This window comes from Lathamus discolor, chromosome 1 (genome assembly GCF_037157495.1).
Source record: "Lathamus discolor isolate bLatDis1 chromosome 1, bLatDis1.hap1, whole genome shotgun sequence".
Taxonomy (NCBI): Eukaryota; Metazoa; Chordata; class Aves; order Psittaciformes; family Psittacidae; genus Lathamus; species Lathamus discolor.
In genome coordinates, this window is record NC_088884.1 from 5,568,655 (window position 1) to 5,595,560 (window position 26,906).

Here is a 26,906-nt window from a genome sequence, read left to right on the forward strand (position 1 = left end):
ATTATTTTTGATCTTATGCATTCTTTGTAGGCATCTTTGCTTCATTTTAGTTGCCTCTGCTCCTGTTCTGTGGTAGGTTGTCAAGCACAAAGTAGACAAAGGTTTTAATGTCATGTTATGTATTCTGAAGCATCATCTGGGGTGCTGCTTTATAGCTTGCTTGTTGCCAGGACTTAAATCATCTTTCTGTTAGTAAAACTACAGAAGTGGAAAACGCTGGCTTTCTGGTTTTAAACATCATGCTTCTACTTGTTGCCACCTAAACCAGGTGGAGACCTTACCTTGACTTCCGTGATCTTGGATTGAGCCTCAGCTGCTTTCCAGCCCTGAACTGTTCTGAACAGGAAAGCTTTTCTTTTGTGCTTTGTCTTGATAAGAAATGGAATCTCTGAAGATAAAACAGTGGTGAAGTGAGGCCTGACTGGAGTGGGGTGGCCTCAAATGAAAAGGCTTTGAGAGTGCCTGGTGTTGAAACCTGGCTGTAGAGTGCAATCACTGAGAAAGTGCCATTTATCAAGGACACGAATACAAGCTGGTCTGGCTGCAAATACGAAGTGTCAGAAGTGCCATCAAAAATTAAACACCCAATCCCCCCTCCCCCCATAGAAACCCCACAGCCTTTTGCAGAAGAAGAAAGGTCAGAGTATAAAAATGTGGGGGTTTGGGTTGGTTTTGTGTATTTAAGTGCACTAAATGGTTGGCAGTTCCATTTTCTGTTAAAAGATGTGTTTGAAAGCTGTCCTGAAGGGATGGGATCTGGAAAGGTCTTGACAAGTTGGAGAGGTGGGCCTGTGAGAAGCTCATGAAGTTCAACATGGCTGAGTCCAAGATCCCACACATGGGACAGAGCAATCCCAAGCACAGACAAAGGCTGAGGGAGAGTGGATGTAACAGCCTTGAGGAGAAGGACTTGGAGGTGTTGATCAATGAGAAGCTCCCCATGACCTGGCTTCAGCACTTGAGCCCAGAACCCCCCCGTATGCTGGGCTGCACCCCCAGAGTGTGAGCAGAGAAGACCCCCCCTGCAGCCTCGATCCATCTCTGGGGCAGCAGCACAAGAGGGACATGGAGCTGTTGGGACGAGGCCAGAGGAAGCCATGGCGATGCTGCGAGGGCTGGAGCAGCTCTGCTCTGGAGCCAGGCTGAGAGAGCTGGGCTGGGGCAGCCTGGAGAAGAGAAGGCTCCTGAAGGGGAGACCTGAGAGCAGCTCCAGTGCCTAAAGGGGCTGCAGGGAACCTGGAGAGGGGCTTGGGACAAGGGCCTGTAGAGCAAGCTGCTCCAGTGGAAGGGGTCCCTGCCCGTGGCAGGGGGTTGGAGCTGGAGGAGCTTTAAGGTCCCTTCCAACACAAACCAGTCGGGGATTCTGTGTTGGTCTTAGTTAATTTTGAGAGCAACTGACTCTTTGGAAACTGAGAAGATAAATTAAGAGGTGAATGATCTGAGTGCAAGGCTTTCAGTTTTTGTTGCCTGTGTTTTAGATAATAATATTCCTGGCTGTCTTGGAACCTTTTTATTGTAATTTTCCTGCTTCTTTTATTTCTTCCCTTACCGCATTCTCCTTTTTCATCTTCTCAGTTTGACAAATGTTGATCCTGATTTTGTTCTTGCTTTGCTGAAGTTGCTGGCAGCTTTCAGGGCAGTGATGAATGTCTGCAGCTCCCCTCCAGTGCCTGGGGAAGTTCAAGGGATTGAAGAACTTGGGTTACATCTTACCTGCCAAAGGAAGAGGGTGAAAGTCAGCACTTACACTTGTGCCCAAGGTTTCCAAGCTGCATCTGCTGAACCATCTCCACTGGTTCTGCAGCTTTTGAGGGAGAACCCCATCTGTTGTTTTGCTTGATCTGTGATGTGGTTTTGTGGTGTTTTACAGCCAAATTTCCATAACTGTTCACAGATAGGTACTGGGAAGAAAGAGAATGGAGTGCCATGGGGTAGTGGTGGTCTTGGCAGTGCTTGGGTAATGGTTAGACTTGATCTTAAATGTCTTTTCCAGGCTGGTTGATTCTGTGATTCTATAGTGCTTGGTGTTGAGGTTGGAACCCCCTGAATGGTGCTGAATGTGCAGCATTGTTGAGTTTAGCAGAAGCCTGTTGAGACCTCTGTGATTAATACTGTGGCACACATTCTTTCTTAAGGCCAAGCTCTATCCTGAAGACTGGCAGCAAGTGCACATTCTCATCATCCATGCAGAGAATAGATCTTCATAGTTAGGGACTTCCTGTCAAAAGTTCTCAGGAAGAAGGTAAAAGTGCAGCTTCCTCTTAGAAACTGCTCTGAATTCCAGAAGCCTGATGGCCCCAAAGCTGTGTCAGGGTCATTCATGATTTGGAGGCAAGCAAAGCAATATGGTGTTGATAGATGTTCTTTTGGTATAGTTAATATTTACTGGTATTGAGGGAGCAGACCTCAGCTTGGCTGTCTGCTTCCTGTATCTCCTTGCTTTTAATTTTTAATGTTTAGCTGACAGATTTGCTATCAACTTAAATCCTGAAGTGGCAGCAAATGTCTTCTTTCACTAATGATATCTTTTAGTTAGTAGGGATTTTATCTATTTTAAATCTCTGTGTGCAAAACATGCTATTTCTAGTTCCTTACAGTATCAGCTCTGAGGCTTTGAACACTGCAGAGGGATTTTATTTCATTTCATTATTTTGTATAACTGTGGAAGTGCTTTATTAACTAGTGAGAAAAACAAGTAAACTGGGAGAGATGCAAATTTGTAGTGTTGCTTTTATGCACCGATTTGTCATTCCTGATGCCTTTTGTCCGTGTTTGCTTTAAGGATATAAATGGATGCTGCGAGGGCTGGAGCAGCTCTGCTCTGGAGCCAGGCTGAGAGACACGGGCTGGGTCAGCCTGGAGAAGAGAAGGCTCCTGAAGGGGAGACCTGAGAGCAGCTCCAGTGCCTAAAGGGGCTGCAGGAAAGCTGGAGAGGGGCTTTGGACAAGGGCCTGTAGGGACAGGCCAAGGGGAATGGCTTTAACCTGCCCGAGGGGAGACTGAGATGAGCTCTTAGGCAGAAGCTCTTCCCTGTGAGGGTGCTGAGGCGCTGGCACAGGGTGCCCGGAGAAGCTGTGGCTCCCCCATCCCTGGCAGTGCTCAAGGCGAGGCTGGACACAGGGGCTTGGAGCAAGCTGCTCCAGTGGAAGGTGTCCCTATTTGTGGCAGTGGGGTGGAACAGGGTGAACTTTAAGGTCCCTTCCAACCCAAACCAGTCTGATTCTATGATATCAGGATTTTGAGCACACATGGAGATGTCTTTGCATTTTCTCCAGCAGCAGAAGAAACCATAGCTGATGATCTGGTGATCATCCTATTCATAGCAGGGTGATCATCCCATCACTAGAGAGGTGATATTTCTGAAGAAGCTGAATGAACACTGGGATTTCTGAGCAGGGACAGAAGCTTCTCACTCATCATGGTACCAAAAGACAGTGCTAAAAAGAGGTGAATGAACTGTTGAAGCTTCTGTGCTGTAGGTACCAGCAAGGAAGAACCCTCACACTGACTGTGCATGTCCACCAGCTGTTGGACCCCAACACTAACAGAACAGAATAGTCCTTAAAGAGATTTGACCTGGCCTAAGCCAGTAAAACAGCACAGAAAGACTATGCTGCACCTAAAACTTTCTGTCAGGGGGTTGGAACCAGATGAGCTTTAAGATCCCTTCCAACCCAAACCAGTCTGTGACCCTGTGAAATCAGGTCTTCAGTGTAGTGCCCACTGCATGTCTTCCGGTCGCTACTGAAGTGCAGCAGCAGAGAAATGTGGTCTGTTTGCGTTACTGGAGTGTGGGTCCCTGTCCATTGCTCTGTTGCTTGGATAGAGTTATTTCTTTAATTTTAGCCTTAAAAATAGAGCATTTAGAAACACACACCCCCCACACCCCCTCAGTCTTTAGAATTAAAACTGTCTTTGAACTAGCAATGGCTTTCATTAATCTGGTAGCTGTGTGTATTTAAACTGTGTAGTTACGTGTCATGGCTGCTGTGTAGGCTGGAAGATGAGGTTTCCTCATCTTTTCCGGCTATGTCTTGACATCACCATAGGCAAATAAAATGTAAGCCATTTTCTCCCCATTTATAGACTTGGCAGTAATGTTTCATTGGTTTTTCTGTAATGAAAGGAAGAAAGAAAATCAAACATCATTGTCAGTGTCTTTTTCTAACACTTTTCCACTTGCTAATCCTCTATTTTGTGATAATCAGGGCTTTGATTTGTATTTAACCAACTGTGTTTTAACTAAGTTGGTTTATGCATATGCTCAAATATTTGAAGACTGCTCATTAAATCGGAGTTGTTCAGATCTTGGACCCTTTTTATATAGAGTTTTAGGAATAGAAATAAAGAAATACTACTCAAGCATTTTCTGCTTTAAAAGGGTTTATGGGTAGAATCATAATTCAGACACTCCGCTAATCAAAGAGAGAAGTCCTGAGGTGAATGAATTGACCTTTAAATGCTGTCCTGTGTGTTCCTCTTTAGGTGTCAGCAGTAGACTCTTTGGAGGGTCCCCTTCTTCAGGTGGAGGGATTGAGTGACTTGAGACTGGAGCTCCACAGTAAGAAGATGAACATGCACTTGGTCCTGATAGATGAGTTGCACCGTCACCTTTACATTAAATCAACCAACCGAGTAGGACAACGCAACAAGGAGAAAGGGAGATTAAGGTGGGTTTGGTGTGATATGAGCTGGGGGGAGCAGGTCTGGAAGAGGACAGCGTTCACCCTTTCATAAACAGAAGCTTTCTTGGGAGAGTGCCATAAAATTACACCTCAACCACTCATTTTTAGCAAGTTTCTCATGCTTGTGACTGCAGAGAGTAGGAAAGCTCCAAATACGTTGATAAACCTTCAAGCCTGTGAACAGTGTTCTCTTTCTTTCACTCCTGCTTAGTGATTCTGATGTTTTCTTGCTACTTCCTACAGACTTATGATGGGGTCAGTTCATTTTAGCATTCTCATTCTCCTCTGATGCATACACCTTTCCTGCACATGTCATGATCATGATGCTTGGGTCAGGTAAAGGGGAGAAAACAGGGAAAAATTGCTTATCTGCTAAAGCAAATGCCCAGAGTTTAAAAGACATCCAGGTACCCATAAGTCAGTCTGCAGTATTGAACTGTGTGAGCAGTGTCTTGGCTCTGTGGTGTTTCTGAGGTGTTTTAAAGATGTTGAAGCTTACATGGTCGGTGCCTGTGATCAGTGGAAATTAAGCTTAAATATCACTTAAATATATTTTGACAGGCTGAGAATATTGGGGCTGTTCAGCCTGGAGAAGAGAAGCTGCGTGGAGACCTCAGAGCAGCTTCCAGTGTCTGAAGGGGGCTACAAGGATGCTGGAGAGGGGCTCTTCATCAGAGTCTCTAGTGATAGGACAAGGGGTGATGGGTTCAAAATGAAACAGGGGAAGTTCAGGTTAGGTATAAGGAATCCAGATACAGGAATAGATGTGAGGGATGTGAGGTGCTGGCACAGGGTGCCCAAAGAAGCTGTGGCTGCCCCATCCCTGGCAGTGTTCAAGGCCAGGTTGGACACAGGGGCTTGGAGCAAGCTGCTCTAGTGGAAGGTGTCCCTGCCCGTGGCAGGGGTTGGAGCTGGATGAGCTTTAAGGTCCCTTCCAACCCAATCAGTCTGAGGTTCTACAAGAGCCTGGCTATTCTTAATTTTGTGAATTCTGTGTTTGAAGGCAATAGAGTTGTTGGGAGGGAAAGAAGGAATATAGCAGCCAGAAGAAAGTGACACGGTGTTGGAAGATAATTTATGTAGAGTAGGCAAGGTACTAAACAGGGACAGGAAGCAAAAAGGGAGCCACCATACAATAAAGATGAAGAGAAAAGTTAGCATTTTATTATGAGGAGGAATAAAACCTACATACCAAAAAGAAAAGGAGAGATAGTTACATGAAATGGATTTAGGAAATAAAGCATTGATCGAAGTTGAAATCTCTAGCAAGGAGGGTTCTAGCAAGTCATCACTCTTACCTACTCATCTGAGTAACAAAGACACAAAGCTTTGCTGTACACAGAGTATATGACTTGTAATTCACTGCAGTTTTGTACAGCTGCTACAGGGAACCTTATCTTGATCTTGTTTTCTTTCTTCCACATTCCCTGTTGCACATAATTGATACGGGATAACATGAACTCCTGCATCAAGCCCAGTCTTGTTGCTTTGTTTTAGTGTGATGCTCTGGACTGGCTGTTAACCAGGATGCAGTAATGCTTATAAATATTTCTTGTATTGATGTTAAGTGTGTTTTATTTCACACTGCTGAGCTGGAATGCATAGCTAATCCCTGTAAGTGTGGTATTGTAGGTATAGGGAGTATAGGTGGTTCTTAGGTAGGATAATAAGTTTAGCTCTTGTCATTGCAGGCTTCTATAAGCATTTTGACCTCTAAGGGAACTCACTGAACTCCATTAAAGGAGCCTTCTCCCTTACAAAATAAGTTCTTGTTTGTGTTCCCCTGCCACATCCAGCTTTGCGTCTTTCATTATGCAGCTGGGGCAGCCTGACACATCTTTGGCAAATAATACTGTGTGAATTATCAAAATGACCAAGTGCAAAGTCTGAGTAAGAAAATTCATTTGGAGAGGGAGGCAAATAGGAGTGCACAGAAAAGGAGTTTGAAGGGAGGGAAAAGGGTGGAGGTTTCTCGTTGAAACTACAAACCTACTGTGCTGGGTTGCATCAAGGAGTGTGAGCAGCAGGTTGAGGGAGGGGATTCTCCTCCACTAACCTGCCCTTAAATGAGACCCATCCCTGCAGTCCTTCATCCACTCTGGGTTCCCTAACACAAGAAGGACGTGGAGCTGTTGGAGCAAGTCCATAGGAGGCCTATGTCCAGGTCTGATGGGGCTTGGAGCAACCTGCTCTAGTGTATGAGGTGTCCCTGCCCATAGCAGGGGTTTGGAACTGGATGGGCTTTAAGGTCCCTTCCAACCAAAACCGTTCTGTGATTCTATGAGACTAGAAAAGCTCAATGGGTTAAGTAGTTGGCAGAAGCCGTGTGTACGTGCAGGCACCTACTTGTATTTAATCTGTGGACTTGTGCTTTAAGTTAGGTGTTGTAAACCTCATGTATCAAAATTGCTATGTGTATCTATTGCTTAGGCTTATGAATTGAAGAAATAAATGGATTACTTGTTGTTGAACTAAGATTGTAAATAATAAACTCTTTGCTTTTTTTCCCCTCACATAGTTCACTTGTCAAAGATGCCTCTCCTGTACCTCTTATGGATGTTTCCAACTTATCTACACCTCGAAAGTTCCTGGAAACTTCCCAGTTCAGTACTCCTGGAAGCTCCAGCAGTGAGTATTTCGGTACTATGTATTCCTCATACTAGGCACATCATCCCTTCTTCATGGATGGGAGGTCCTGAGACCGAAAGTTAGGCAGTGCTTTGTGCAGTGTCCTGAAGTGAATGAGTGGTATGTCCAGGGGCAGAACTTGTCCATATCTGCATTTTTCCTTTGAGAAGTAAATTTCCCCTCTTATCCCCCCATCAGCTTCAACTAAATACACTTAGTTTTCTGTGCCTGTTCCGATTTTGATCATGTTCTTCATATCTTGAGCAGAAGAGAGATGTGCAGTCAGCTCAGTTACTGTACCAGTCTCATCTACGTTATTTAATGTAGGCAAGTATGTGTAGATATTGCAGAAGGGGTTTTTTGCTGTGTTGGAGCCAAAAGGTCAAAGCTTTTCCTTGTGGGAACTTCCAAACTTCCACTAAAGATCTTTCTATACACAGAGATAATCTGGTGGTGATATTTGTATTCCTGTTGCTACAGCAAACACTGAATTAAACACTCAGGTTTCAGTAGTGCGTTTGTATGAGGCTTTGAAAGTGCTGCAGAGAAGGGGACTTAATCCTTGTATTGTTTTGGTACACTAATAAGTGCTTTTGACCTGTTTAACAAGAGGAATAATACACAAGTGACCTGCAATTATGCCCCCCTTCTCCAAAATCCACTGTTTTCAGTGTTCCTCAACTGCAGAGAATCTTTTCTTTTCATCCTTATTTATTCTTGTGTCCTTTTTCTGTCATCTTGTTTCTGTTTTTTTCTTGTAATTCTTGCCTCCTAGAGCCTTTCTTCAGCTTATTCTTGCCTTTCACTTTTGTAGTGTTTTTGTTATTTAGCTCTGCTCCTGTAGGGTTGCTGGTATCTCAGGGCCTGAGGCTGTATTTCTACCTACTAGAGGTTTGTGAGTTGTTACTTGTGACATGCCAGTGTGAACTTTCAGAGCTGGAAGCAGCAACTTGGTTGTGGAAACCTGGAAGAGACCAACAGTGTGAAAATCCTGGGGGAAGAAGTCAAGTATTCCTGTTCTCTCCCTGTCATCAGTGAGAATTTCAGGTCCTTGCTAAAGCTCACAAGGCCTCAGAGCAGCTTCAAGTATCTGAAAGGGGCCACAAGGATGCTGGAGAGGGACTCTTCATCAGGGACTGTAGTGATAGGACAAGGGGTGATGGGTTCAAACTGAAACAGCGGAAGTTCAAGTTGGAGATAAGGCAGAAGCTCTCCCCTGTGAGGGTGCTGAGGCACTGGGTGCCCAGAGAAGCTGTGGCTGCCCCATCCCTGGCAGTGCTCAAGGCCAGGTTGGACACAGGGGCTTGGAGCAAGCTGCTCTAGTGGAAGGTGTCCCTGCCCATGGCAGGGGGTTGGGGACTGTATGTTCTTAAGGTCCTTTGCAACTGAGACCATTGAATGATTGAATTTTGGGGAGCTGAGGAAACAAACCACCAAAAATTGAATCCTGGTATCACCATTGCAAATATGGACCTACTTCCTCTTCAGTGAGTTAGTTGTGTGTTGTATAGTGTTGCCATTTTCCACCTAAAATTAGTCCTCTGTATAGTAAGGAAACAAGTACTGTGAAGTTATGGAGCTGATGAGGGGATCACCTAGCACACCTCTTGGTGGGACGTAGACAGCAGGACATGCTCCTGTTGAAGAATGGAAATCCTTTCAGTACCTCCGAACTCACAGTACTTAGTACCTTTAGGATCTTCCTTAGGTGTTTTTTATCATTGCCCATGTAATATAAAACCTGTGTGCTCTGTGAAGTGTTTTTTTGGCCCTTGTCTCCTCTAAAGACTTTCAGATTGTACCTACTTGCTGCATCTGCTGAGATTGGTAAGAGGTCACTCACTCTTCAAAGCTGGCCAAAGAGTTTTCCTAGCTGTAGCCAATGTAAACCTGTTTGTAAAGAGAAATGTGTTCTTAGCGTTTAGTGCTGGACTACAGTGTTTCTGTCTGTGAAGGGAAGTCCCACACTGCTATTTCAGAGCCCAGGGCTTCACTGGCCCTAGTGTTAGCATTTAGCACCTCAGGGATATATCTGATACAACCTTTCTAGGCAAAGCATGACCTAGGCTAGGTGTCCCAGCACCCTATTTAGGCCAATCTTAACAGTGTCCGTTGTTGGGGAATCCACCACTTCCCTTGGGAGATTATTCCAGTGGCTGATTCTTCTTAGTGTGAAAAATTTTCTCCTGTGTCCAGCTGGAATCTCCCCAGGCATTCTTAATTGGATTTCATTTTTTGGGAGAGGTAAGACCAAGAATCTCTTCCACCATCTTACTGAGAGTAGGACACGGGACCCCTATTCATGTATTGGCTCCAGTCAGAACAGGGACAATTGGGCTATGCTTGCCTGGGCCATTCAGACATTGCTTCTACACAAGTAGTGAGACTGCTTGCAACTGAAGAAGTTTCTTGGCTTATTCCTGATTGTTTTGAGTAGTTATCCCACATGTATGAGAAGAAAAGGAGGTGTCTTATCAATCACTTCTCATAGCAGAGCGAGAAATGGTGCCAACATTCCTACAGCAGACTCAAGCAGTGTTTTTGAACGTAGGAGATTTCCTAAAATCGGTAAATTCTAATTTGGTTTGCTTGATGCAATGTTGGTGTTTGAAATCCCTTGTCCTAAGAAGCAGTTACTGCATACTGTGTTTGAATGAAGGTTCTAGGGTCCAAGCAGCAGGGAAGAATCACAGCAGTGGTCTCTAAGAACTAGGTTGTGTACAGAAAACTGCACTACTCCTTTCACTCCAAGTGTCTGAAGAAGAAAGACTTTGATGGCTTCATCCTCAGCTGATAAACTGGTACAAGTCAGTTAAAAATCTGCCTTAAAAACTCTCATTTCTGCACATCTCTTCTTGCTCTTCATGCCCAACACACCAGAAAATCTCTTACCTGGCTCCTTGTTATGCTCGGAATCATTGAGTGCTGGGCAAGTGTCCCTCAGACTGGGAAAGATGCGGGTTATAATAGGAAACATTTGATCAGCATGAGGCATGCATATGGTTTTGTTTCAAGTGCACAATGTACTTATGGATATTTCTTCCCCGTAATTCTATTTCAAAGAGGCCTTTTCCAGGACTGCATGGCTATGAGAGAATTTATAACTTCTTTGTCTGCATAATAAAAGCTGTTTCTGCCTTTAGTCATTTCAGTTCTTGGGCTTTTTATTGATGAAGCGAAGTGGTCGTGCATATTAATGTGTGTCACGATGAAGCTCTGACTCATTCAACCCAGCCCAGCAAAGATGCCAACATTGAGTCCTTTCTGCATTCACTTCCCAAAGGAGATGTTACCTTGTGCTGCAGAATCTTTATAAGGAAATTAAAGCTGTTCCTGCTGCACTGAAACAAACCCTTTGGTCGTGTTCACCTGAGGATTGCAGCTGTGGCACATCACCACTAACGTTTTCCTTTCATGCCAGTTCAGAGAAATAAATTCACTTCTAAATTAGGTTTCTCTCCTTGAACCTTCTGTACTCTGAAGGTTCCTGCATTTCCAAGCTCTTCCTGGAACTATAAAATGTGCTCACCCAGGACATAGCAAACCCTAAGTGCCCTTTTCTGGAGAATACTTATTGGAAATCCAACAGAAGATGAGCTGAGGTGATGACAGTGTTGTCATTGATGGTGTGTAAAAGTTCGATGCTGAACAGATAATATACTTCAGTGACCCATCCTTCTGAGCTCAAAGAGAAAAATACAGCTCCTAAATCCAAGCACGGTGGTGGCTTCTAAGGTCAAACCTGGTTCCTGCTTCTGGCTCTGGTTCTTAAGAAGCACAAGTGCGTGTGTGTAGGTGAAAACATGCGGAGACCTGTGAATTTCCTGCTAAATACCAGCAGGAACCAGAGCTTTAAGGTCCAATTTCAAATATGGCTGTAAAAATGCCATTGTGGCACTTTGCTTGTTTTAACAGTTGTTTCCGCTTCGAACATGCTGAACAAATGCATTGAGATGAGCTCTTAGGCAGAAGCTCTTCCCTGTGAGGGTGCTGAGGTGCTGGCACAGGGTGCCCAGAGAAGCTGTGGCTGCCCCATCCCTGGCAGTGTTCAAGGGCAGGTTGGACACAGGGGCTTGGAGCAAGCTGCTCCAGTAGAAGGGGTCCCTGCCTGTGGCAGAGCCTTGGAACTAGATGAGCTTTAAAGTCCCTTCCAATCCAAACCAGTCTGGGATTCCATGAAGCTAGATAAGCTTGAAGGATTAAGTATTTGGTAGAAGCTATGGAAAGGGGAAATTTTTTCCCGTTCACCTCACCTGAGGATCAGACACCAACTAGTGGCTTCTCTATCCCTAAGAATTAAATGATGACTTCACTGAACCAGAGTTTCCCTGGTTTAGCTGGTTTGCATTTGCACAAATCCAGCTGAGGACTTGATGGGAAGGTGAGTCAGATTCTCTCCCGCTGTCGCTGCAATGCCACACAAAAAGCAGATCTTGCTCTTATCTCAGGGTAAGTTTTCGCACCTAGGATGTTTGAGAGGAAATCTGTTCCTGCAGAGAACTGTTTGCAGGCACACAATTGACATGAAAGCCTCTCAAGCAACCTTCTGTCTGGTTTTGCAGGACCATGATTTCTCTCATGGATCCTCACTTGCGGTTCATGCGCTCACAGCCCAGAAAGCCAACTGTATCCTGGGCCGCATCAAAAGGAGCGTGACCAGCAGGTCGAAGGAGGTGATCCTGCCCCTCTACTCTGCTCTTGTGAGACCTCACCTGGAGCATTGTGTGCAGTTCTGGTGTCCTCAACATAAAAAGGACATGGAACTGTTGGAACAAGTCCAGAGGAGGCCACGAGGATGATCAGGGGCTGGAGCACCTCCCGTATGAAGACAGGCTGAGGAAGTTGGGGCTGTTCAGCCTGGAGAAGAGAAGGCTGCGTGGAGACCTCATAGCAGCCTTCCAGTACCTGAAGGGGGCCTATAGGGATGCTGGGGAAGGACTCTTCATTAGGGACTGTAGTGACAGGACAAGGGGTAATGGGTTAAAACTTAAACAGGGGAAGTTTAAACTGGATATAAGGAGGAAATTCTTTCCTGTTAGGGTGGTGAGGCACTGGAATGGGTTGTCCAGGGAGGTTGTGAGTGCTCCATCCCTGGTGGTGTTCAAGGCCAGGTTGGATGAAGCCTTGTGTGGGATGGTTTAGTGTGAAGTGTCCCTTGCATGGCTGGGGGGTTGGAACTGGGTGATCTTGAGGTCCTTTCCAACCCGAACTATTCTGTGATTCTATGATTGATGTGTGTAATCTGCATGTGTGTTTGGGGAAGGAAAGGGAAAATCAAGGAGGTTTTAGATCCATGTGATGAAAGCCAAGATTAGTGTGTAGGCTGGGTATTAGGCACCTTCCCCAGAGGGTGCTCAGGCATTGGAACAGGCTGCCCAGGGCAGGGCTGCAGGCACCATCCCTGCAAGTGTTCACACACTGTGGAGACGAGGCCTCAGTGCCATGGGTCAGTGGTGGCCTTGGCAGTGCTGGGAAGGGATGGACTGGATGAGCTTTAAGGGCTTTTCCAAACAGATTGATTCTATGATTCTGTAGTCACTCTCTCTAAATAATTTCCTTTGTGGCTCCTGTATGTGGTCCCAATGTAAGTTATTTGACGACCAGGCACTTACTTTCTTATTTGGAGACTCAGTTTTCATGCTGGTGTGTATCACAAGGGGCTTGAACGTGGCTGACAGAGTTGCTTTGTCCAGTTTTGTCAGAATGAAATGTTCTTGCAATGGATTTGAAAGAGTGGCCATGTCAAATCAAATACCTCTGTTTTTGCAAGACCAACATCCTTAAAGCTATAGATTGAACAGTGTGAACAACAGCTTTATAAAGAGGAGATTTGCCTTGAGGCTTTGAGGTTATTGATCTCTGAGATCTTCCAGGTTTGGTAGTAAAGCAGGACAGAAAATGACCAAAATCCTTAAAGGCCTCATTTCTAAAGTAACTGTCCATTTGTGGCTTACTGTCTCCATGCATGGGTCAGAACAAGGATTCAGCATTAGAAATGAGGAGGTGACGTTTCCTCACATCTTAAATTATGCCTTTGGGGCACTTTGAACTTGCATCCTTTTCTTTAGAAGGCTCGAAGATTGAAATGTTATCATCAGAAAGGACATAAATCCTGGACACTAGTACATGAAATTTTACTAGGTGCCCATAAAAGCACACAGCTAATGAAATCTCCTGTAATGAGGAGCAGCAGATTTCGACCACTCGTTGCCATGAAAAACAAGACCCAAAAGCCTTTTCTTTAGCTGCTTTGCTCAAATGAATTATCAGCATTGGCCTTTCTGGGCATCAGACCAGAGCTATTAAAATCCTTCTTGCAGCAGGTTTCTTTGTTGTGAAGTGGCACAACTGTACAAATGAGGGAGCATCAATTGGAATAGGTGTTTTAATGGGGCACCAGCAAACCAAGAAGCTGTCGGGGAAGTTTCTACCTTTAACTGTGGAGGTGATGAATCAATGATGAACATGATTCAACTGAAAGTGCTTTAAACTGAGGGTAGATTTTTGTCTGCTTAAAGAGTTGTGTGTTTTCAGATGCGCTGCTTCAGTGGTGATGTTTTGGAAGTGGCTGCATGTTTCATTAGAGAACGTGCCAAAACCATCACTCCTTTTGGTTGTTAATGGCTTTTGAGAAACCGTATTTCAGTGTTCTGTTTCATAAGCAATTTTTGGACATCATTAGAACAAGAAAATCATCAGGAGTGGCTTCACCCTGGAGAATTCATGCTTTGACCAACTTGGTAAGCTTCCATGATGAAATAACTGGCTTGGTAGACAGGAGAAGAGCAGAGAATATTGTCTGCTTGCTCTTCAGTAAGGCATTTGACACAGTCTCCTGTACCATCCCAACAGAAAAATAGCAGATGTGCAGGTTGGGTGACTCAAAAAGTGACTGCATGGCTGGGTTCGGAGGGCAGTGATCAGTGGCACAAAGTATACTTGGAGGCTGGTAACTAGTGGGGTCCTGCTGGGTTCAGTAGGACCAGTCATTCAGTAAGTGCCTTATTTACTGCTCTGGGTGATGGGGCAGAGTGTTCCCTCAGCAGGTTTGCAGATGACACCGAACTGGTTGATAGGCCAGAGGGTATTGCTGCCATGCAGAGGGAACCAGACAGGCTGGAGAAATGGGCTCACAGGAACCTCATGAAGTTCAACCAGAGGAATTGCAAAGTCCTGCCTCTTACTGGGCATCGCTGAGCTGGAAAGCAGCTTGGCAGCAAACCTGGGGGTCCTGGCTCACAGTGAGCAGATGACACATTGCCTTTGTTGCAAAGGGGCTGAAGGTGTCTTGGGCTGCATTAGACAAAGTACTGCCAGCAGGTCAAGGTGATCTTTCCTCTCTGCTGGGCACTGGTGAAGCCACACCTGGGGTGCTGGCTCCAATGCTGGGCTCCCCAGTACAGGACAGACATGGATGTGCTGGAGAGAGTCCAGCAAAGTGTCATGATGGTGTTTAAGTGTGTGGAGCATCTGTGCTAGGAGGAAAGGCTGAGGGATCTGGTACTGTGCAGCTTGGAGCAGAGGTGGCTCAAGAGGGGTCTTCACCTGGAAGGGAAGGTGCAGAGAGGATGGAGCCAGGCTTTGTTCACTGGTGCCCAGTGCCAGGGCCAGAAGCAGTGGGCACAGATCAAAACAGAAGTTTCCTTTGGACACCAGGAGACATTTGATTTTCCCCTTGGATTATGAGGGCTTCATTCTGCTTCCTGTCCCTGTCTTCCAGCTTAGGGGGGTGGATACTCGGAGAACAGCTGGTCTTACTATTAAAAAGTGAGGCAAAGAAGGCATTAAGTACCTCGGCCTTTGCCACTAAGGTTTCCCCGTCCATAGAATCGTAGAATAGTGAGGGTTGGAAAGGACCTTAAGATCATCCAGTTCCAACCCCCCTGCCGTGGGCAGGGACACCTCCCACTAAACCATCCCACCCAAGGCTCTGTGCAACCTGGCCTTGAACACCGCCAGGGATGCATCCTGTAAAGGATGGAGATTTTCCTTCACCCTCCTTTTGTTGCTAATGCGTTTATAGAGATAGTTTATTATCTTTTACAGCAGTGGCCAGATGAAGTTTGAGTTGGGCTTTGGGCCTTCTCATTTTCTCCCTACATAACGTTATGACATCCTAGTAGTCCTCCTGCATTGCTTGCCCCTTCTTCCAAAGGTCTTAAACTCTCCTTTTCTCCTGAGTTCCAGCCTGTTCTCTCTGTTCAGCCAGGCCAGGCTTCTTCCCTGCCAGCTCATCTTTCAGCACATGGGGATGGCTGCTCCTGTACCTCGAATAATTCCTTCCTGGGCTCCTTTGCCCTTCAGGACTGCATCCCAAGGGCCCCTCCCTAACCAGGCCAAAGTCTGCCCTCCACAAGTCCAGAGCAGCCATTCTGCTGAGGCCCCTTCTCTCCAAGAAACAAAGCCAGGAGCAAGTTCTGACTGTTGTGATTTTTGCCTGCATACAAATGAATAACAAAGTTGTTCATAAGTTTAAGAGAAAATACAGGTATAGCTTTCATTTTTGAGAGCTGATATGTAGGGACATCTTCTTTTTTCACCCATGGAGCTCCTTTGCCTGCAGAGAATGGCAAATGGGATTGCACTTTTAAAGGTGAACTTCTGTACCAATGCTGTCTACTTTTGATGCCTTTTTAAGAGGTAGGGGACAGGAGGGGCTCATTCCTATGCCAAAGCTTTGTGGTCAGAAAACCCTTGATGACATTAAATGACAGAAGAGGATGTTTGAAGTGGGGAAGAAACAAGCAAAGAACATCTTCAGTTACCCAGGGCTGGGATCTTGTCAGATCTTAGAGATCAATGGGTCCCCAAAGCTACCCAGGATACCTGTTTAATAGGCACAGTGTGCAGGAAACTTGGTCCCCACTGTTCTAGCAAAAGACCAGATCTAACAAAACTTCTTGCTCCTAGATCTTGAACCATTCACTTGGCTGTTGTTTGTAAGAGATGTAAATCTATGTCTTGATATTTGAGGGTGTTCAAAATTGGTTTGCTCTTTTGAAAATGGGAGAGTTTCACATACATCTGATGTGCTGGCAGACTTCTCAGCCAGATTGCTGCCTTTAGTCCTCTTAAATGCTGGCCTCACATTTGGATATGGCAGTGTTTCCTTCCTCTTAGGATTGCATTGTGTGTTATTAAGACTAATTTACAGCCTGCTTACAAAGGGGATGGAGCGTAATGATGGGGTCCTGTCCGTTAAAAGGTTGCTTGGAGTGTGAAATCCTCGCATTGAACTAGGAGGAAAAGATATTTCAGCTTTTTAAAAACAGTAAGTTAAAACCTTTTTCCCTTTAACATTTCCAGCACTGTCTTTTCCACAGCTCTTGTTCCAAAGAGCTCATTTTCTGTGTGTGTGCCTGCCATGCTGTGGTGTTTTGAGAGTAACACAGAGCATTAACAAAGTGGGTAGACTATGTACGTAGAGCACAAAGTGATTTGCAGCCTTGTGGGTTGAAAGGGGTGTGATAGATGAGAGCTTTGAGCAGGAGTATATGTGCATCTTTGCTTCTCCTAGAAAAGCACCATGTTCTGGGTGTTTCCAGTTGCTTACCTCATAACTTGACCGGATTTAATTGGGGAAAAAATGAGTGTGAGAGAGGAAGAAAGCACAGAACACTCTGGTGTTCATTACCTAAAACCTGATGTCATCCCTTGGAGAGGGACTTTTCACAAGGGCCTGTAGGGACAGGCCAAGGGGAATGGCTTGAACCTGCCAGAGGGGAGACGGAGATGAGCTCTTAGGCAGAAGCTCTTCCCTGTGAGAGTGCTGAGGCGCTGGCACAGGGTGCCCAGAGAAGCTGTGGCTGCCCCATCCCTGGCAGTGTTCAAGGGCAGGTTGGACACAGGGGCTTGGAGCAAGCTGCTCTAGGGGAAGGTGACCCTGCAATGGCAGGGGTTGGAACTGGATGATTTTAAAGTCTCTTCCAAACTGAACCAAGTCTTTGCTGCGGAGGTTGGTGTAAGATGATACTGAAATAAGTGTTATGTGTTTATCATGGTGCTGTTTACACCATATGGGCTCTTTGGGCTGTTGTTTTCCTGATCTTGTGTAACTTGAGGGTGCTGATGCTCTTCTGTTCGGAGTATCAGAACTTCAGAGAGCTACAGGGCTGGGTGCAGCTTGTGCTGTGCCATTTCTCGTTTCTGCCATGTCATTTAAACCCTTCTGGTGGATCTTCTGACATTCCTTCAGGTTGCTGAAGTTTTGATTTAAGCAAAAAATCTGTTGAGAGGTTGAAGCCACAGGAGTCATCTGTCACCGTCCAACAGTTGTTGGGTTTGAATTCCTGTGCAGGGATTTGGGGTGGTGGGTGGCATAGCTTCAGCCCTGTACTTCAGTACTGTTTGTTGTCATGGATGGAGTGATGCGCTTCATTCATAAAGAGAGAAGTTAGCAATATATTTATTGTATGAAATAGTGATTAAACTAGTATGATAGTTAATGTGACAGTGATTTAAAAAGATTTGATGGTGAAACACTTGAGTATTGACTGCATAGAGGACAGGGTCAGATAAAGCTGTCAAGACTCTCCCATTGACCCGTGAGGTTCAGAAACCCTTGAGTTCTAAACCCCGTCTCAAAGAGGAGTCGAAGTGCAGGGAGATCCAGACTTAGTCCCAGTGTTGGTCAATGGTTTATGTCTAAAGGATTATATAGGTGCAATCAATCCTTTATACCCCTTAGTTAAGATTTCAAAGTTCAGCATGTTGCTAATCACTTACCTGTTGCAGCAAGGAATCTCTCAACCTCAAGGAGTAACCTTTAGAGCTGTCCTTACTCTCGGGTGATCCTGATGTGCAGCCCACTGCCATGCAGGAGAGCTCTGCAGGCTCGGGCTGTCCACTACTTACGGGGTAAGCTCACTGACTCGTAGTCATGTTTACATCCCAACCACAGGAACTTGGCTTCAGTTGCACCTTTACCAGGTTTAAGGGTGATGGCAGTGGTGCACATTGTTCAGGTTAGCCCTTGACTGTTGTGTTACATCCTCTGATTTGAGTCCCATGGGCCACCGGGCCCCAGACACATCCATTAGCACCACCGCTGATGGTTATCTCTTGAGCAGAGTTGGGATATATAAAGGTTAGCTTGGTGGGCAGGGAGAAAACGCAACCACATTTGTCCATGTGCTGCCACTGTGAGTGTAAACCTTCCAAAATGCATTAGTTGAGTTGTCTTGAAGACACTTTATTCACATCAGTGATTGAATATGTTATTAAATGCTTCACCCAGTCTTTAACAGGGACATGCTTATGTTGTTGCTGGGTGTTATCTGTAAAGTAAGAAATGTTGTTTAATGAACATACTTAAAAGTACCACTTGCTTTCCCTCTTCCTTGTCTCTTAGCAACAGATTTTCTCCCTGCGCAATCCCTGTTACTTCAGGACTGTATCCACAATATCCTCTCTAATTCTTCTCACTTCTCCTTTCCAGAAGCCTTGTTTAAAGATTTGAGTAACTTCATCAACCTCTTGACAGACGTAATAAAGCAGAATAGGATAACATCAGACAATCATTCACTTTGGCAGTGGAAACTTCGCTGAATTCATTGGAAGTCTGTTAAGCTTGATACTGTTTAGAACAAAACCCCCTCTCTTGTGAAGCACAGAGTGAAGAAAAACAGCTAGGTTAGAAATTTAGGGCTTGTAGCTCCTTGAAACACATTCAAGGGATTTATAGTGGTATAAAACCTCATTTATGAATATCTTAATTACACCAGACTTCCTTTGTTTCCTAATACATAACTTGTACCATGAGCTGTCACTCCTACGTCAACCAAATGTGCGGGCTGGTGTATTTATGTATAGGGAAGCCCCCAGGCAAACAGAAATAGCCAGAATCTGGGTGTTGCTGGTTTCCTTGTTTATTCCTTGGTTGCTCCAAGTGGTGGGAGTTCTGTGAAGGCAAAGGAGTTGATATGCTGCTTCTGCACGGTGCTAAGTGTTGGGTTTAATAGTTGAAATCTTGGATTATGCCTTTGTAAATCTATTCCAGTGCGAGACACAAGCCTTCTGGAAATGAAAGAAGATGCAGAACTGGATCCAGAGGAGAACAGCACTATCTTCATGGGAATACTCATCAAAGGGCTGGCCAAGCTGAAGAAAATCCCGGAGACAGTGAAAGCCATCCAGGATCGCTTAGAACAGGAACTCAAGCAGATTGTCAAGCGCTCCACAACCCAGGTGGCAGACAATGGGTACCAGAGAGGGGAGAACCTTTCCCAGGAAAACCAACCTAGGTAAGGGTATTGCAACCACTAGACCTTGATCTGCTGCAAAGAGAAGTCTGGGGAAGGGTGTTGTAACTGTTAAAGGCCATTTGAAGTAATGATTTTGTAGTAGCAAAGAGATTAAATGGTACCATTGTCAGAAATCCCTGTGTTTCACTGAAAGGTTGATTTGCACCTAAAACAATCATGGAATCATAGAGTGGTTTGGGTTGGAAAGGACATTAAGATCATCTGGTTCCAACTCCTTGCCATGGGCAGGGACACATCATGCTAAACCATGTCACCCAAGACTCCATCCAGCCTGAACTTGAGCACTGCAAGGGATGGAACCTTCACAGCTTCCTTGGCCAACCTGTTTCAGTGCCTCACCACCCTCACAGTAAGGGCTTGGGAATTCAGGGTGTGCATTCAGAAAGGGGAGGCATTGTCACTTCTTAGCTAAAGATGGGGGAAAGGGAGATGCTTCCTTCTCCGCTTGGCCCTGGAAGAGAATCTTTTGGCTAAACAGATGCTGGAATGCAGGTTTCAAAGGGAAGCACAGTAGAAGGCAGCATTATTTAACTAGCAAGAGGTACCTTATGTTAAGTACTTGATTTTATTTATATTTTAACCTAACCTTGCATTTTAAGTGTCTTTACAATACCTAGAATTTTAATGCTATCTCAGAGTGCTCGTATCTATGGGGTAAAGAACTCTTGTGCCAAAACAAATACTATCATCTTGTGTTGCACTTGGTTGTGGCTTTACACTGGTGCTGATGCCAAATACTTTAAGTTCCTGAGTAATACGATTTTAAGAGAAGATTCAGCTCAGTTAGTTCATATATATCAGAGTCCAATTAAACTGATACAGGTCCAGGGCTTTGGAATCATGTATGGAACTAACTACATCAATAAATACCTGCCCAAGTTTCTGGTTGGTTTGCAGCCCATTTACATTAACGGTGAGGTGTGGAAGCCAACAGGGAACTGTTCCTGCCGTTCTTCAGGATTCACTAGACCTGTTGCTTGGAAAATAGGACTCCATAAGGATTAGCTGTCACTTCTACCTGAAATATTCATCTGTGATACTGCACGTTGGAATGATCACTGTCCAAAGGGAATGAACGGTGGAAAGAGAGAAAAGAAACCAAAAATGTGTGTCTTCATTACATGTAATATTTGTAGTGCAAAATGACTCCCAAGGAAAACATTAGCTTGATAAAGACTTCCTTTTTAATTCCTCTCATTCTCATTGCTGTGGAAACAATTATGTTTGAAGAACTCGTGGAGTTACTGTGCTGATACCTTGGTGAAATTACAACAAGCAGAAGGCAGGATTTTAGTTCCTGGTGCCAAGAGTGAGCGTAGAATATACTTGATACGCTTCTGAATCAGTCTTGAGGGGTTGTATGACTACCTGGTTGTCCACTGAAATGGAGAAATTGGATCAGATCAAATCATAATGACATTAACCTGCCCAGAGGGTTGAGAAAGGGACAGAAAAGTTTAATGGCTTTTGGCATGTGTTTAATAGGAGTTTGTGAGCCTTTCAGATGCTGATATTGTAGAGCTCTGGAGAGTGTCTTGAATTCTTGCTGAATAAAGAGATAATTAGACCTGATTCTAAATCTAAATCACATGGGAAGTTTACAGCAAGCAGTTGCATTCATTTATATTGAAAGGAATAAATTATAGTAAGGGAAGGTACACCGCCCCTTAAATTAGCTTCAGTTTTAAATCAAATCCCAGCGACTTTCCTGCTGTCAGGAAGCAAATCAGTGTGAACAATAAGGTCCTGCTATTTCAAGAGAGCTCTGTGAGACCCTAAATTTGAGCACGATGCAGCACCCAGAACTGCTTACCTATTCATTAGGCTGTCAGCCACAGTGTGTGCTTGACCTCAGGTTTCTGGGAGTGGAATGTTTTTCACTTCACCTTAAAGCTTGTCTCACTTGGATGCCTCTTAATCTGTGGCTGAGCTCAGTGCCTGTGTTCAGCTACTGTACTTTAAAGGTTATCCATAAACATTCTCACTTCTGGCAAATAAAATGACTTAATAGGATGATGGAGAGGCCTGAAGGGTTTGAGGCCTTCTGCTGGACAAGTTCCCTGCAGCTCATTCAGTATGTACAGAACAAGTTATATCCTAGAATCCCAGAGTGGTTTTGATTGGAAAGGACCTTAAAGCTCAACCAGTTCCAACCCCCTGCCACGAGCAGGGACACCTTCCACTAGAGCAGCTTGCTCCAAGCCCCTGTGTCCAACCTGGCCTTGAACACTGCCAGGGATGGGGCAGCCACAGCTTCTCTGGGTGGCTCTTACCATTTCTGTATGGAAAGGGTGGTGTTTTCCTCCACTTGAGGATGGGGTTGATAATCTTGTGGAGGTGCTGGTGTAATTCCTTTTGAGACCCCATGTAACAGTTATGTAGATCCATCTCATTCTACAAGAGCGAAATACTTTCTAGAACCTGGCTAGGAAAGTTGCAGGTCTAACAACAGCCACTGAGTCTGAAGAGCCGCTGATCTCATTCTTCTTTTATTTTAAAATCTGACTGTCTTTTGCTTCTTTACATAGTAAGCTTTTCCATATCAAATTTCATGGCCACCTTTGTGTATAAAATCATCATTAATTGCCCCCAGATTTATCAGATCAGGATGTTTTCTGCTTGTGACTAAAGCAATGGGATCTCAGTGTAACGATGGTTCTCGTGCGCCTCTGGGTGCTCTCTTCCTAGAGCCCATAGGCTCTTAGGTCATCTCAGAGCTTCATAAAGTCTGTTTTCTCACATGGAAGTCCTGTAGCCCCTGTGGGCCTGCCAGGAGCAGGTCTTGCCCATGCTGTACCAGATGTTGTGTAGCAGACCAAGGGTTGCAGTGTTGATAACCCATGGCCCATTCCATCCCGCTGTATTGGCCTTGCCCTTTGGCTTGAGCACTCCATGTATTGGCTCAACAAAGCTGGTGTGACACTGGAAAGGCTCACTTACTGAAGATGACACTAACCCTGCGGAGGACCTCCATATAATAGCATCAGTTTATTTGTGACCGGTGGGGTGACACAGGAAGGATTGGCATGCCACTGTGATACACCTGACTGTATTTTCCTTAAAACACACAACATGGATGCAGTCATGTGGGGTGAGACTTAGGATAGGCCTAACAAGGTCGCATGTCTTCGGCTGTGAGATACTTTGCTATGAATTTAAATCCTCTTGACTAGCATGCACTTACCACCGTGAAATGTGAATGATATAAAGATAATGAAACGCAATAAAGAGCAGTTGGAGGTTCTGGGTATTTCCTTTTTATGGGTAGAAGATAATTCTGGCAGCGATCCTTGAATCTCTCCTGGTTGCACTGACCTCAGCTTAAAGTGGACTTTCGTAAAAGTCTCGGTAAGTTTTTAGGAATCTGTGCTTGGAATGAGTTTGTGAAAAAGGGCTTAAAACCAGGAATTGCCCTGGGCTTACCCTCAGTGGCTCATTACAGCATGTCTCTTACCTTCATGTTTAGAGATGCGTATTTTGGGTTGTGAGGCCATGGTGTGTTAGCTTGGAGTATAGATACATGAACCTTCTGAATTATGGAAGAGATTTGACTGCAGAATGATATTGATCTGGACACATGCCTACTGGAGGATCAGATTTATAGGACGAGGTTTTGCTAGGGATACAGTGAAGATGCACTTAGGGTTGCAGGGGGGAGGGACTAGATGGCTTTTAAAGGTCATTTCCAACCCAAACTATTCTATAGGGTATTAACAATTTTGCTACTAAATCCTGTTGGATTTAATACACTTTTTCCCTTCATGTTCATCATCCACTTATGGACTTTTACCTCATCTTGATGCTTTAAAATAAAGCCAAATTATACCCCCACCAGCACTCAGAGCAGGCAGAGGATGTTACTGCCGCTCAAACGCATGAGTTGTCATCGCTGACCTCGTTCAGGTGTCAGCAGTCACTCTGCATCAACTCATTCTCCCTTACTGTCCAGACAACAGGAGCTGCTGCTGGGTGTGTGTCACCGTCTCTGCACACATTTACCATGTTTGTGGGTGAAGGGGTGATGAGATTGCTTTGACAAATCGCCCCAGCCAGTCTCCTGTCACTCTCTGTATGTGTTCTCCTTAGGTCTCTCTGTGTTGCAACCCCATCTGCATAAAATCTAGGCCAGATGGTTTAGTGCTGTTTCATCTCGTTGGCTGTCTGACATGGATTGCGTCCATGTCTCTTTTGGGTCACCTTGTGTCAAAAATGACCTGACAGACTTTTAGAGCAAAGAAAATAAAGCGAAGAGGAGCTGGCTAATGTGGAAAATAGGGAGATGTGGAGATACTACATTATTTGAGAAGAGAAAATGCAATGGGGTGGTAGTTAGGGCCCCTGAAGAACGTGGGTCAGGGAGATTTCATGTCTGTCACGTTGGGATAGGAAGACATTGGAATTGAAAACCGAGTAATTCAGTGTAGGGAGCTATTACTAAAATACTGCTGAAGCTGATAATGCGAGGTCAGGCTTACCTAGGCACAACAGAAATGAATTTGTCCAAAATTCCAGCTCGTTTGGTGCTGCAAAATTGTACTTCCCTGAGGCAGCAAGAAGGTGTAAGAGAACTGATGTGTTGTTTGTAATGGGATGGTAGAAGAAGTTGGGGTTGCCCTGTTAGATTTTCTCCGTGGTATATGATGTATTTGCTCCCATAATGCTACCTTTTCTGTCATTTCAAGTAAGTCTGCACCTCCAACATGAAATTCCTGATCTATCCAAATTCTACTTAGCAGCCTTCCAGTATCCAAAGGGGGCCTGTAAGGATGCTGGGGAGAGACTGTTCATTAGGGACTGTAGTGAGAGGACAAGGGGTCATGGGTTCAAACTGAAACAGGGGAAGTTTAGATTGGATATGAGGAAATTCTTTACCGTAAGGGTGGTGAGGCACTGGAATGGGTTGCCCAGGGAAGCTGTGAATGCTCCATCCCTGGCAGTGTTCAAGGCCAGGTTGGATGAAGCCTTGTGTGGGATGGTTTAGTGTGAGGTGTCCCTGCCCATGGCAGGGGGTTTCTAACTGGATGATCTTGAGGTCCTTTCCAACCCAAACCATTCTGTGATTCTATATCTCTTTTTTCTCCTAGTTTTGTCTGGCTTCTGTCTGGCCAGCCACGTGCCCCAGCTGCTTCTGCCACTTAGTATGTGCATTTCTATACATCTCTTAGGGGCTGTTGAAGCAGTAGTTGCTTCTCCCGTATCTTAGAGTGGGTTGGAGAAGACACTTGCTCAACAGTGATGAAGGGTGTTTCTCAGGTTGTCTTGCTGTCTTCACTGATACTTCTGGTGATGGGCTAATAGTAGATGGGGAGGAAGGAAGATATATAGATCTTTCCACTGTAGCAACTTCTCAGTTTCACTTGGACAGGACAGTTACTAAGATGTATTATGCCACATCCCTGGCAGTGTTCAAGGCTAGGTTGGACGGGGCTTGGAGCAAGCTGCTCTAGTGGAAAGGGTCCCTGCCCATGGCAGGGGTTGGAACTGAATGAGCTTTAAGGCCCCTTCTAACCCAAAGCAATCTGGGATTCTATGATTATACAAAGCCTTAATGGGTTAGAATGGCTTTTCTGATACACTGGACCTTCCCATATTGAAAACATAATGCTGTTAATGTCTACAGCTGTCTCTCCTGGTGCTGTCTCTTGAGGTATGGCAGTATTGATGTTCCTGTTGTTCTTACCACAGAATGGTTTGGGTTATGATAACTCCTAAACACATCTCTATTTTGCATATGACATACATCTGGCCTCACTGTATCCTCCCAGACTTACCCAGTGGCTCTTTCTATTGAATCAAGGTGCTTTTCTGCTTAACCATTTGAGCTATGTGGTTGTCACCATTGGTAGGTGAATGGCTCACATGAGATCCTCAGGAGATTGCTGTGTAATGCTGTGCATGTATATCTTTATACATAAAATTGTAATCTGTGGATGAGACACAGTAAGTTGATAGTGATTCAAACAGTAGCCAGTTTCTGTCCTTTGCAGACTAGAAGTTCAGTCCAGGACTGCTCTAGGCTGAGGTAGGTGGTTTTAATCACAGCATCCTGTGAGGCCAGTCTTGCTGTCTGATGGTAACAGCAGCAAATGTGCAACAGCTTCTTAATTACCCCAGATAATCAACTGCTGAAGGAAGTGGATGCTTGCAGATACTCAGCACTCTGAGATGAAGTGGCTGAGGTGTGAATACACATCTTATTAGTGGTGGTTAACTAACACAGGAGACTTGAAGCGTGATGGTTAAGGAGTGGGTGCAACTCCAGTTCTGCTCTAGAGCTTCTGTCCTGCTCCGGGGATAGCAACTTGTGAAGGGTAGACACAGCAAGCATGTGGTAAGTCCTAAGCTGCTGCAGTTAAATGTGATGGAGCCTGTCTGTCAGAGCTAGAAGTGCCTAACATATGGATTTGGGAAGTGTTATCCTCACATTTTGTTGGGGTTGCGTGTGTACTTGAATTGCTCATTAAACGGCAGTGAACTCCCATCAGGATTTTTCCCTTCTCACATAATAAAACCTGTTGAGTCATTGCCTCATTGAGGATATTCAGGAATTTGCAAAGGTTTATCAATAACAGTAATTGGGCAGTAAGGAAGCCATAGGAGCAGGTAAAGTGTAGTACATTGAGATGAGGTTATAGCTGTAGTACCTTCCATATAGTAGTGAAATCTTGATAACTGACACAGTTGATGAGGCTTTTTGGTTTAGGTTTGTGATACTTCATGTTTAAAACTTGCCATACTATTCGTTTCATAATTCAGAATGAATATCTTGTATTCTGTTTGTATAGGTAAGTCATAGAATCACAGAATGGTTTGGGTTGGAAAGGACCTTAAGATCATCCAGTTCCAACGCCTGCCACGCGCAGGGACACCTCACATTACAGCAGCTTGCTCCAAGCCCCTGTGTCCAACCTGGCCTTGAGCACTGCCAGGGATGGGGCAGCCACAGCTTCTCTGGGCACCCTGTGCCAGCGCCTCAGCACCCTCACAGGGAAGAGCTTCTGCCTAAGAGCTCATCTCAGTCTCCCCTCGGGCAGGTTAAAGCCATTCCCCTTGGCCTGTCCCTACAGGCCCTTGTCCAAACCCCCCTCCGGGTTTCTTGTATCCCCTTTAGGCACTGGAGCTGCTCTCAGGTCTCCCCTTCAGGATCCTTCTCTTCTCCAGGCTGCCCCAGCCCAGCTCTCTCAGCCTGGCTCCAGAGCAGAGCTGCTCCAGCCCTCACAGCATCTCTGTGGCCTCTGGCCTCTCTCCAACAGCTCCACGTCCCTCTTGTGGTGGGTCCCAAGTGCCAGTGTTCTGACTCCTGGCTTGCTTCTCTGATGTGCTGCATGAC

General features: G+C 45.1%; 1 protein-coding gene across 1 annotated transcript in view; it reads left to right on the forward strand.

Moving 5' to 3' along the window:
- EXOC4 (exocyst complex component 4) overlaps positions 1–26,906 on the forward strand; it is a 417,088-nt gene that overhangs the window by 43,341 nt on the left and 346,841 nt on the right. The window contains exons 4-6 of the mRNA XM_065672818.1: positions 4,486–4,670; positions 7,204–7,313; positions 19,312–19,555. Coding sequence (XP_065528890.1) covers positions 4,486–4,670; positions 7,204–7,313; positions 19,312–19,555 — 539 coding nt within the window. The remainder of the gene's footprint in view (positions 1–4,485; positions 4,671–7,203; positions 7,314–19,311; positions 19,556–26,906) is intronic.